General features: G+C 34.8%; 1 protein-coding gene across 4 annotated transcripts in view; it reads right to left on the reverse strand.

Annotated features, from left to right (window-relative positions):
• The window catches only part of ADAM2 (ADAM metallopeptidase domain 2), a 90885-nt gene extending 83691 nt beyond the window's left edge, over positions 1-7194 (reverse strand). For 2 of the 4 annotated variants that reach the window (XM_032143536.2, XM_032143535.2), the window contains exons 1-3: positions 7088-7194; positions 6100-6176; positions 3159-3214 (exon numbers count right to left, since the gene is read on the reverse strand). In XM_032143536.2, coding sequence (XP_031999427.1) covers positions 3159-3214; positions 6100-6176; positions 7088-7142 — 188 coding nt within the window. In that variant the 5' untranslated portion in view covers positions 7143-7194. Of the gene's footprint in view, positions 1-3158; positions 3215-6099; positions 6177-6756; positions 6830-7087 lie in introns of all 4 variants that reach the window. The other 2 variants (XM_058433531.1, XM_058433532.1) reach the window with 2 other exon arrangements.
• Between the last annotated feature and the right edge of the window lie 6272 nt (positions 7195-13466).

Consider the following 13466-nt stretch of genomic DNA (forward strand, 5'->3'; position numbering starts at 1 on the left):
AAAAAATCTATACCTGCTTCTATCATCTCAGTGTTTGTTTCATCCCAGATTTATATTTTGAAACCTAATCACCAATGTGATGGTTCTAGGAGGTGGTACTTTAGGGAGATGATGGCCACAAAGCTGGAACCCTTATGAATGGGATTAGTGTCCTTATGAAAGAGACCTCAGAGAGTTGACCTGCTCCTTCCACTGTATGAGGGCTCAGCATGAAGGAGCCATTTAAGAACCGGGAAATGAGCCTTCACCAGACACCGAATCTGCCAGTGCCTTGATCTTGGACTTCCCAGCCTCTAGAACTATAAGAAATACATCTCTGTTATTTATAAGCTACCCAGTCTATGGTATTAATATTTTGTTATAGCAGCCCAAACAGACTAAGACACCTGCTGTACACAGACCCTGGACAAAAGGATGCTACCCAATACTGACTGAGGCAGAAATAGCATCACATGCAGAAATGAAAACCCTAAACTATATCTCAGGCAGATGTGAAATGGATTCCAAGCAGCCCTATTATTACGGAACCCTGAGCTTATAAAGTGTAAACTTTTGACCCACCTAATTGTCGTGGCAGGAACCAAGCAAAAGCATCCATAAAACCACCCCTGAAGAGAGGCCTCCACAACACAAAAAAGATTAGAGGATGGTGGAAGATAAGGTTCACTCAAACGAGCTCATCAATGATAGTTCCAAACATATGGAAAAGTCCAAAGCTTGAAAATTGGGAGAAATATGTAGAAAAATAGCAATAATCAAGTAAACTATGAAATTTAAGAATAAAGAGGTTTTAATGTTGAAACGGATAAAAGACAGAGATAAAAAGCCATAAAAGATTTACAAAGCACAAATGTGTCACTTTGTACAGAAATCCTAACCATGAAAAATATAGTCATTGAAAAATATTCTTGAAGAGTAGATTAGACATACATAAAGAGTAAAATGGAAATCATCCAGAATAAAGCACAAAATCAGGAATAACAGGAAATGTGAATGAGTACATAGAAATATGTGATAGATAAGTGAGTCAAAAATTGCTAATTTGATTCACTAAAATTTATATTAAGAGGCCCCAATTTTAAATATACATTTAAAAGCATCCCAGGAAAGATTAGTAGAGTGAGAAAAACCAACAATTAAACTTAAAAATTGATAAGAATCTCCATGATTGATGCAAGGATTTTAATTCTCAAATTGAAAATTCAGAGTCCTTAGAGATACAAACAAAAAGAAATCAATGACTACCATGTCATAGACAAACTACAGCATCTTAAAAGATATCGGAAGTATTCATTGGCTTGGTGTTACTCTAAATATCCTACTAATCTGGATCTCTTCTCAGGTTTCTCAAGAACACCTTGTGTAGTGTCATAAAATTGGTTCCTGGTGTCCTTATTTTGTATATTTGAAAGCCCTCAGAGATGGTCATGTTGCCAGGAAAAGGCACAGTTTGGTGCTAGCTCTGCACACAGTCCAGGCCCCATTGTCTTTTGAAAGTAAATATCGTTATCACCCTGAGTGTCTATAAACTGTTGGCCATGCCTGAAACTAACTAGTTACCAAGATACCCTGGGTAGGGACTGATGGGGCTCGACGTAGACCAATAACCATAGCCACTAAAGGCTTCAGTACTCCACCAGCGTGGGCTACCCAACAACACTTTATGTTGTCCCATCCCATAATATTATACACTTTATTCTCATCTGATGCAGGTAAAATGTAAAAACAGTGAAAGCTTTGAATTTTACTTTTATTACACATTTGGTTATTCATTTCTAAAATGTTTGATTTGTAATATTCTATTTCTTGCTACTTTACTGATACTTTACAATAATGTTTCGAATGTTTTTGAGCCAAGAGTTTTTTGGCAACTGCTCTTGAATTTACAAATATCTGGTGATTCTCTGACGAAGGCTTTGTAATTACATTCTAATTTTATTGTGCTAGTCACTGAGGATATGGTTACTATTCAAAAGATTTTTTTATTTTAGTATGTGATTTTTTTTTCTTAAGTACCTTTTCACTGCTTGTGTGCAAGAAAATAACCACATTATTTGCAAGGTATGTAGTATGTGATTCATCCATTACATCACCATAAATTGTACTGTATATTCTATACATTTTTTCTAACAGAAAAAAGAGCTTAAGAAATCTACTGTTATGGTTACATTTTAATTCAGATATTCTTATATGTCTAGTTACACTTTACATATTTTGATCTATATTAAACATTTATAAATACTGTATCTGTGATGCAGAAAGTAACTTCAGAGGATGCTTTACTACTGGTCACTGACTTGCTCTCAGTCTCATCATTGGGCATTCTAAAGTAACAACTGTTGATGAGATTCTATCTCAGTTTGCTCTATGTATTTCTTGCAGAAGGCAGCACTTTTTTTCTTCAGAAGAAAGTAATTTTGAGTCTTTTCTTAATGTTATTTCTTCAAATTAGTACCATCCATCTTATAAATAGAAAACGTTTTCCAAAATTTATGATGTATAAAAAGATTGCAGCTATGAATTCTAGAAATGATATGGATGCATTTTTAATTTTTGTATTGATTTGGTACCTTCACTTGCAGGCTTCTGCTTTTGATAATTTGTAGAAATCTGTTCTTATCACTAGAAGAATCATTTCAATTTTCACTTTTCTTTATTTCTTAGTATATTGTGCTTGTTTTCCCCAAATTTATCAACTGGCCTGAGATTGAATTTGGCTATTTACAAATTTTATTTAATTTTAACTTAAGTCCTTAATAAGTTGTGATAAAGTATGTAAACTAGTTTAAAATGTGTCATGATTCACGACATCCAGCAATCTGCTATGTTCTTTGAAATATACCTTGAATATAAAAGAACTTAAAAACAAGCCATATATATTTTTATGAGAGATAGAAAATTATCAAAATTCATCCTTTATGAAAACTCTTGGGTCACCAAATAAAAATTTGGTGCTACTGGGAACAAGGAGGGGCACATACACTCTGAATTCAAGTTCTAGGTATGTATCATATAGGCTTAAATCATATGATAAGGGACGAATGAATGGCAAGAAGCTAGAAATATTTTCAAATACAAAATAATTACATTCTGGACAATTTCAAGCAAAAATTATAAGTAGAACAAAGAGAATTAATAAAATAATGATGATTACCTACTTTTGCATTAAATTCACAGTATATGGTTTCCCTTCAATTACAATTTTGTAGGATGCCTGGCAGGAGGGCACAGTAAAAATACAAAGAAAATGAGAAAAATGTTAGAAGGGATAACCATCATTTTACATTAATGATGATTACATTCTAAAACACATTCATTTAATAAAAGGAGAAAAATTAGAATTTAATGCTGATTTATTTTAATGGCATTTGACATTATAACTCTAGATTTCATAATCAAAATAATGAATAAAATAATATATATACTTTATTTGTTCATTTAAAATGTGTATGTTGATTTTATGCCCTGCAACTTTATTGAATTCGTCTGTTTGATCTAAGAGATTTATGGTGGAGTCTGGGGTTTTCTATATACGGGATCATGTCATGTGCTAATAAAGATATTTGACTTCCTTCTGATTTTGGATACTGTTTATATCTTTATCTCTGCCTTTGATAGTTAGTACTATCAGTACTATTTTGAGAGTGGGAATCCTTGTTTTGCACCACATCTTAAAGAAAAATCTCATGCCTATAATCCCAGCACTTTGGGAAGCCAAGGCAGGCAGATCACGAAGTCAAGAGTTTGAGACCAGCCTGACCAACATGGTGAAACCCCATCTCTACTAAAAGATACAAAAAATTAGCTGGGCATGGGGGTGGTTGCCTGTAATCCCAGATACTGGGGAGGCTGAGACAGGAGAATCGCTTGAACCTGGGAGGCAGAGGTTGCAGTGAGCCAAGATCATGCCATTGCACTCCAGCCTGGGCGACAGGGCGAGACTCCGTCAAAAACAAACAAACAAAAAAAGGTTTTAGTTCCTTTCCACTAATTATGATGTTAACTAAGAGTTTTTCATAACTGGCCTTAATTATATTCAGGTACCTTCCTTCTATACCTAAACCGTTAAGAGTTTTTAACCAAGAAAAGATGTTAGACTTTGTGGAATGCTTTTTCTGGGTCTCCCGGTGTCTTCATATCCACATGTGTCTATGCTCAGATTTCCTTGTTCTTACAAGGACACCAGTCATATGGTATTAGAGCTGTTACTTACTATTAATTACTATTCTAGTAAACTCATTTTAATTTAATTACCTCTTTATAGACTCTGCCTCCAAATATGCTTACATTCTGAGGCACTGGGGGTTAGGACTTCAACAAATAAACTCTGCTTTGGATTTGGGACACCTGTTCTGAAGATTCGACTTTTTAAAGCCATTTCTCATTAAAATATGTTTACTATTACCTCTTCTTCTTTTCTCCCCTATTTCAGGAATGCCAATCACTCTATGCTTAAGCTTCTAATTCTGTCCTTTTCTCTTAGCCTTTCACATGTTGCATTTCATCTTTTCAGCTGTCTCGAACTCTACTCTAAACTCCTGACTTTTATATTTTCATACTGCATTTCGCACTTTTAGAAGTTACATTCAATTAATTTTAAAAATCTAGTAATTTTAGGCCAGGCGCTGTGGCTCACGCCTTTAATCCCAGCACTTTGGGAGGCCGAGGCTGGTGGGTCACGAGGCCAGGAGATCGAGACCATCCTGACTAACACGGTGAAACCCTGTCTCTACTAAAAATACAAAAAAATTAGCCGGGCGTGGTGGCGGGTGCCTGTAGTCCCAGCTACTCAGGAGGCTGAGGCAGGCGAATGGCATGAACCCAGGAGGGGGAGCTTGCAGTGAGCAGAAGTTGTGCCACTGCACTCCAGCCTGGGCAACAGAACAAGACTCCATCTCAAAAAAAAAAAAAAAAAATCTAGTAATTTTAGGTTGAATAATCTTATAGTTTCTAGCCTTTATTAACTGTAATAATTAAAAATATATATTGTTTCATATTATGTTTATAGTATTTGTTGAATTAATTAGCATAATAGCCTAGTTGATTTTAAAAATACTGTTAATTCTTTACTTTGTATCTGGCACTGACTGTTCTAGGCAAGAAGAATACAGACATTAACAAAATAGACAATTTTTTTCCTCATGAATTTGACAGTTGAAAATGGGCATTTTTTTTTACTTAATGCAAATCACTATCTTATAACAATCAAGTTATTCTTGTTTGAAATACTTCTCTCCAAATAGATTCTCTGCTTATTTTCTAACATTATTAACATCTCCATAATACTTTTACATTAAAAATCTTTCATAAAACATTGTTAAAAGCCTCACTGCTTTTTTTCTATTTAAATGATTTGTTTTAGTAATAGATATATAGATATGCATTCCTTTAAAAATGATTTAAATAACATCTTAAGCTATGATGTCTGTACTAGGATGACAAATGGATATGTGCTAAGGATATGTTTGCATTTAAATTACCAGAACATCTGCTACCAAACCAAAAAAAAAAAATTGGTGTCTCAAGAAACCACATTCCACTTCAGAAATGGATTCTAGAACTTAGTGAAAATGACAAGAAGCTTTTAAATTCAAATTTTAAAAAGGGGATAATAATTCTGAACTAAAATAATCTAAAATAGCATGAAAGAAAGAGTCCTAATCATTAACATATTTGCAATCAGGGCTAAAAAAATCATTAATATAACACATCATTAATTCAAGTGATCACCATCCCATACAAGCAAGCCAAGGCTTACTTAGCAACAATGACAAAAAAATTCCTCCAAATACAGCCTGAACGGTGAGTGAGAACAGAATCTCTAGAACAATCAAGCCAATGATTATTCAAAGACATCCAAGAGGAAGACAGATTCAGAAAATGGACTTGGGGCTTTGATATCCAGCATCACTGCACCATTATTTCTGTGAAACATTGTTGATCCTGGTCCATTTTCAAAAGGGCTTTTCCATTCAGGGAAAATTTGGTATAAATATAAAATTCAACAGGTGTGCATGAATGAAAAATGGAAGATTAACTTCTTAGAAACAAAATATTTACATCATTTTAAATTTGTAAATAATGTTAGTGATTCATTACCTGCGATTCAATTCCTTCCTTTATTATTGACCGTATTTTCTCCGGAACTGTAATTTGCACAGGTAAACTATCAAAATCTGCAAAATGTGCAAAATGTTTTATTAGAGCAATGCCCATCATTTCAGAGCTTGTTTTATGAGGTTTTCATCTAAATCTCTAATCTCTATTCTATACGCTGCTTCTCATTTTTATTGCCTTCCCATTTCTTTCTAAAATTACAAGAAGGTTTTTTTTTCTGTTTTTCTGTTTTTTTGTTTTTGAAACGAAGTCTCACTCTGTCGCCCAGGCCCAGGCTGGAGTGCAGTGGCGCGATCTTCGCTCACTGCAACCTCCGCCTCCCGGATTCAAGCGATTCCCCTGCCTCAGCCTCCCCAGCAGCTGGGACTACAGGCATGCACCACCACCCCCGGATAATTTTTTATATTTTTAGTAGAGAGAGAGTTTCACCATGTTGGCCGGGATGGTCTCGATTTCCTGACCTCGTGATACGCCTTCCTCAGCCTCCCAAAGTGCTGGGATTACAGGCATGAGCCACTGCGCCCGGCCATATTTTTTTAAAAAAGAAGTAGGTATATTGCTTTAGGAGTATTGCCCTGTAGGTAGGATCTGGTAACCTTGGGTCAATAGGTTCAAGCCCCTCAGGACAAATTAACTCACTCTGGACTCTTCAACTAGAGAGTACAGAAGTTGGGTCTCAACTTTCACTGTCGTGAAAAATGCAAAGCAGGATCTGAAACGACAATTTTGAAGCATCCTCTTAAGGCCTACGACCTCCTATCTCTCCTAGGTTTCCAGGACGTGTGGGAAAGCCCTTATTCTACCTGGATTTTGGGTGGGGAATGTGGCAATGTCGGGGATGAGCTTGGAGTTGCCGAGTTGGAAACCCCTCAGGGAAAGCATCCTCCCAGGGATGTCAGTGGAACTTGGAGGCAAAGGGAGAGTAGCGCTGAGGGTCCCAGAAGGCCAGAGGAGGGGTTTTTCTACTTACTACTGTCCATCCGCAGCCCTCCGAGCCCGCTGAGCAGAAACAAGAGGCACCACATGGCTTGAAGTCCTGGGTCCCAGCCGGAATAATGGCAGTTGGTGGTTACAGGGCAGTTGGGAGCACGAGATGACGCCCCAGCCACGCAGCCTGGAAGAGGCAGGCGGCTGGGAGAGCCCAGGTGGGCTGAGGTTGAGTGCGGTGCGCTGTGGAACGTGCGAGCTCCCGGGCCCTGTCTCTTGCAGGACAAGCACTCCACTGGACGTGATGCCTAATTAAGGCAACAACAACAACAAAATCACTTCTAACAGCTGAGGAACAGGAAGCTTCATAAACACTTCTTAAGTAAAATTTTAATTGAATATATGTAAACGTATCAGGAGTTCAAGACCAGTTTCCTCAACATGGTGAAACCCCGTCTCTACTAAAAATAAAAGAAAATTAGCCAGGCATGGTGGTGGGATCCTGAAATCCCAGCTACGCAGGAAGCTGAGGCAGGAGAATCGCTTGAACCTGGGAGGGGGAGGTTACAGTGAGCAGAGATCTTACCACTGCACTCCAGCCTGGGTGACAGAGCGAAATTCCGTCAAAGAAAAAAAAAAAGAAAAAAGTATACAATAAATCATAAGTTCACAAGTCAATGAATATTCAAGTGGGAAAAAAAAACAACAGTGTAACTAGTACCACGATGAAGAAATGAAAAAGAACCACCCAAATCCCCAGATTCCAACCTCACAACGATGACTTCTAAACAACCAAAGATTAGTTTTGTCTGCTTTTGAACTTTTTGGAAGTAGAAGCAATCACCATGTACTCTTTCATGTTGGGTTCTTTTAATAGGATGATTCTAAGGTTCATACAAAGCAATAGTTCTGTTTTATCCTCATTGGTGTATATTACAAATTCAATAAATATAACACCACTTGTTTTTCCATTTTACTATTAATGAATATTTGGTTTGTTTATTGTTCCAGCTATTAAAAATAATATTTAGCTATAAACATTCTTCTACATGCCTTTTGGTGTAATAAGTAAGGATTTCTTCTGTATATATTTCTATAGCGAAGCTGTTGGATCACAGGGTATGTGTTGGTAGATACTTCCGACAAGTTTTCCAAGACTGTACTAATTTATACTCCCACCAGAAGTGTATGAAAATTCCACTTCCTACACATCAATGGCTACACTTGTTTTCCTCCTCTCTCTGTCCTTCATTTTAGTTATTTCTGTTTCAATTTTCATTTTCATGGTGGTTAATGAACTTTAGCACAATTTTATCTGTTTATGCCAATTTATGTAGCTTCTTTGGTAAATGCCTTTTTGAGACTTCAGTCCGTTTTCTCATTAGGTAGCCTTGTCTCTTTTTTATTGAATGTACAACCTGTTGATGCATTCGAGATGTGATTCCCTTGTTGGGTATAATGATTGCAAATATCTTGTATGCCGAGGCTTGCTTTTTCACTTTTAATAGAGTTTTGTAGATATAAATTAATCTTATTCAGAAATTTTATTTTATTTCAAATGCGATGAGATTTTCAATGGTATGTATTTTATCACAGATGTTGAATTTTATCAAATGCTTTTTCTGCATAAATGATGTGATCATATAGTTTTCTCCGTTTTTTGTTAATATGATGAAATTATTGATTTTCCAGTGTTAAACTTGCCCTCCTGGAATATACCACATTTGGCCATGATGTATCACCCTTTTATATTTTGTGGGTTTGATTTTCTACTATTTTGTTTTGCATTTTCACATTCATATTAGTAGATATTTCTCTGCAATGTTCCTGCATTGTAATGAACTAACCAACTTTTGTATCAGAGACATGCTGTCCTCATAAAAGAAATTAAGAAATGTTATCTCTTCATTTAATCTTTGAAATAGTGTAATTCTGTGAATATTTATTCTTTTAATGTTTCTTAGCATTTAGAAATGGAGTGATTATGACCTGGAGTTTTCTTTGTGAGAAGATTTATTTACTTTTTTATCTAATTTCTTTAAAATATTCAGATTTTTTTCTTTTTGTGTTGGTTTGAGAAAATTATGTTTCTGAAGGAATTTGTCCATTTCTTTGGGGTTGTTAAATTATTGACAAAAGTTGTTCATAACACCTTCCTCTCCTCTAGCAACTTTTTAAGGTCTATAGTACCTGCATACATATCTCTTCTTTCATTCTCAATATTGATAATTTGTGATGTTTCTCTTTATGTGGGGTAAATAGGTCTTGGAATGTATAATTTTAATTAAGTTTTACAGGAACTCAGTTTTGGATTTCTTTATTTTTTCTATTGTATGTTTTCTGCTTTGTTGATTTTTGTTCTTGGGTTCTTTTCCTTTTTTCCACTTTGGGCATAATGTTCCTTTTCTAGCTTCTAAGACTGGAACTTTATATTATTTATTTTAAACATTTCTTCTTTTAACCTATGCCTTTAAACTACAAAGTTCCACCTATTTCCAAATTTCTATCTATTCATTGTTTTAACTTCACCATTGTATTCTTATACTTTATTTTGATATACTTTACTTTCATTTATATTCAATTCTAAATGTTTTCTGATTTTCATCATGATTTGTTTTTGCCCCACATGTTTAGTGGTGTTATTTAAATGCCACATATTTGAGCATGTATTAATTACTTTTTTATTGATGTCTAACTCAATTCCATTGTGATCATATATTGTATTCTGAATAATTTCAAGTCATTGCAATTTACTAAGAGAAAATTCATTGCCCATTATATGGTTCATTACATTGAATGTTTCATACTTTAAAAGAATGCAAACTTTAAAAGAATGCAGACTATTTAGTTGTGGATTATGTTATTCTTTAAATGTCAACTAGATCAAGTTGGATAATACATTTTCAAATATTTTATATCCTTATTAATTCTTTTGTATGCTTGTTCTTTTATTATGTCCAACTAAGAATACTTTCCTGTTTTTCCTTTGTGTTTTATCAATTTTTAATTATCATATTTTGAAGATAAGGTTTTTTTAAAAACTCATTTATGGATGTTTTGTCTTCCTGATGAAGTGAACTTGTGTCATTATAATTCCACTCTTTGCCCATACTGGCTTTTTGCCATTAAGTTTATTTTATCTAACACTTCCATAGCCAGATTTTTAAAAAAATGATTAGAATCTGCTTGGGATATTTTACAAAAATATTTCACTTTAATGGTATGTCCTTAAAGTTTGTGTGTGTGTTTGTGTATAAATAACATACAGATTTTTAAATTCAGTCTGATGATCTTGACTGTAATTGAAGTTTTAGGTCCATTTCCTTACAGTAATTACAGACATGTTAAGTTTATGTCTCTCACCTGCTAGTAGTTTTCTATTGTTTTCCTACTAGTTGTCTGGTCTTTTATTTTTACTTTCTTACCTCTTTTGGATAATGGAAGCTGCTTTAAATTTAATTTCACCTGGTCTCTAATTTTTGAATATACTATTTGTTCTTTTGGGGGGTTTTAGTGTTTAGAGATTATATTATATATCTTTAACATATTGCATTCCACATATCCATAATAAACAAAGTAAGAATATTGCAATAAGATAATTCAATTCAATTTTTATAGCCACATATTTTACATATATACATATATGTATAATTAATAGGCTTTTTTAGGGCTGTTCTAGGTTCATAAAAATACCCAGTGGAAAACACAGATTTGTCACATATCCTTAACCCCACATGCACAGCATCTCCCACTGTCAACATCCTATATCAGTATGGTACATTTGTTAAAATCCGTGAACATCGTACACATGGATACATCCTTAACAAGCAAATCCATAGCTTACATTAGGGGTGACTGTGTTGCACATTCTATGAGTTTTGACAAAAGTGTTATGATGTGCATCTATCATTATAGTGCCAGTCAAAATTGTTTTCTTGCTCTGTGCTCCAATTATGCATCCCTCTCTTCTCTCTGACCACTGATTTTTTTTACTGTTTCCATAATTTTGCCTCTTCCAGAATGTAATAATGGAATCACCAGTAGTATAGCCTTTCCATTTTGGCTCCTTTCACTTAGAAATTTAAGGTTCCTGGCCAGGTGCAGTGGCTCACACCTGTAATCCCAGCACTTTGGGAGGCTGAGGTGGGAGGATCACCTGAGGTCAGGAGTTTGAGACTAGACTGGCCAAAATGGTGAAACTCCATCTCTACCAAAAATACAAAAATTAGCCAGGAGTGGTGGTGGGCACCTGTAATCCCAGCTACTTGGGAGGCTGATGCAGGACAATCACTTGAACCTGGGAGGCAGAGGTTGCAGTGAGGTGAGATCATGCCAACACTCCAGCCTGGGCAACAGAATGAGACTCTGTCTCAAAAAAACAAAAAAGAAAAGAAATTTAAGGTTCCTTCACTTTTTTTCATGACTTGATAGCTCATTTCCTTTTAGTGTTGAATATTTCATTTTGTGGGATTTATTACTGTATCTACATCTCTATCACAAAATGTTATGTTACTATTTTATTTACTTAAATAATTTCAGCATCAATTTTACAGGTCTTATATTTACACAGAGAAATTCTCTCTGCTCTTAGCTTGTAAAAATTGTTTTTAATTTTGTCTTCATTTCTGAAGTGCATTCCTGATGGGTATAACATTCTCCATTGACAGGTATTTTTTTCCCAGTATCGTAAGCATTTCATCCCAGTGATTTTTGCCTTCGGTTGCTTCTAATGAGAACTATATTTTTCCTTCTGTTACTTTTAACATCACTCTTCATGTTACTCCCCCCAAAATTTTTTCTGGGCATGTTTTAAACAATGTCTCTTTATCTTTGGTTATCAGCAGTTTGATTGTGATATACCTAGATGTGCAATTCCTTTATGTTGGTTATCTCAGAATGTGAAGTATTTTCTGGGTTTGTGAATTTATATCTTTTATCCATTTTTAAAACTCTCAAATATTTTCTCTTTACATATTTCCCTATCTTATTTTCTCTGATTCTCATATTGTGAGTCTGATTATATTAGATTAGATCATTTTATAGTTTCCTAGGATCTGAAATTCTGGTCTGCTTTTTAAATTATTTTCTTTCCATGTTTTCATTTGAAAAATTATAGTGATAGTCTCTGCATTAGAAAAATATAATCTTCCAATTGGTCCTCAGCTTATGATTGTGAATGTGTTATCAAATCTAACATAATGATGGTTCAAGAAGGTATTATGGGTATGCTCATAAAGCGCAGAAATAGAGAGGAGAAAGAGCTTATTTAGATAAATAATGACAAATACTTCCCAAATTTGGAGAAAGATGTAAATCAAAGTAGATGAAACTTGAGATTATCCAATTAAATCCAATCCAAACAATACTAAATCAAGACTTATTATAATCGAAGTGTCAAAAATTAAAGATGAGAAGATCCAAAAAGTAGCAAGAGAAAGGAAGCACATCACACACAAAAGAAATCCACGTTGCCTATCAGATTTCTCAGCAGCAGGCCAGGAAAATAATGAGATGATATGTTCAGAGCACTGCCGGAAAGAAAAAAAAAAACAAAAAACAAAACCTGTCAACCAGGAGTACTTCACTAGGCAAAGCTATACTTCAGAAATAAAGAAGAGATAAAGACTTTACCATACAAACAAACCTGAATGAGTTTATCACCACTAGCCCAACCTTATAAGAAATACTAAAGGAAATTCCCCAGGATGAAAAAATAAAGAGGCTAATTAGTAACATAAAAATACAGAGAAGTATAAAACTCACTGATAAGAGTAAGTACGCAGTCAAATTAGGAATACTGGAATACAGCGATGGTGGTGTGTAAATTATATATCTCTTTATTAAGAAGGTTAAAAGAGAAAACCTACAAAAAATAATAGCTATAATAATTTGTTAAGAGAAACGCAATATAAAAGAATGTAAACTGTGGCATCAAAAACATACTTAGGGGGAATAAAAAGGTAGGGTTTTTAATGCAATCAAAGTTAAGTTGTTACCAGCTTAAAATAGGCTATTATAACTAGATGATGTTTTATGTAAGCCTCACGGTAACCACAAATCAAAAACCAAGAGTGGATACACAAAATGTTAAAAAGTAAGACATTAAAGCATACCTGTTTTAATCTGTTTTCTGTTGCTGTAACAGAATACCAAAGACTGGGTAATGAATAAGAGAGGTTTATTGAACTCACAGTGCTGGAGACTTGAGAAGTCCCAGAATATGATGCTGGCATCTGGTAAGGTCCTTTCTGTGCATCATGACATGGCAGGAGGCATCACATTGAGAGACAGAGCAAGCACACTAGTTCAGGTCTCTGCTTCTTCTTATAAAGCCACTAATATCGTCATGGAGAATCCATCCTGATGACCTCACTAATCCTAATTACCATCCAAAGGCATGACCTCCAAAGGCATGACCTCCA

Source organism: Hylobates moloch, unplaced genomic scaffold, assembly GCF_009828535.3.
Source record: "Hylobates moloch isolate HMO894 unplaced genomic scaffold, HMol_V3 SCAFFOLD_22, whole genome shotgun sequence".
NCBI lineage: Eukaryota > Metazoa > Chordata > Mammalia > Primates > Hylobatidae > Hylobates > Hylobates moloch.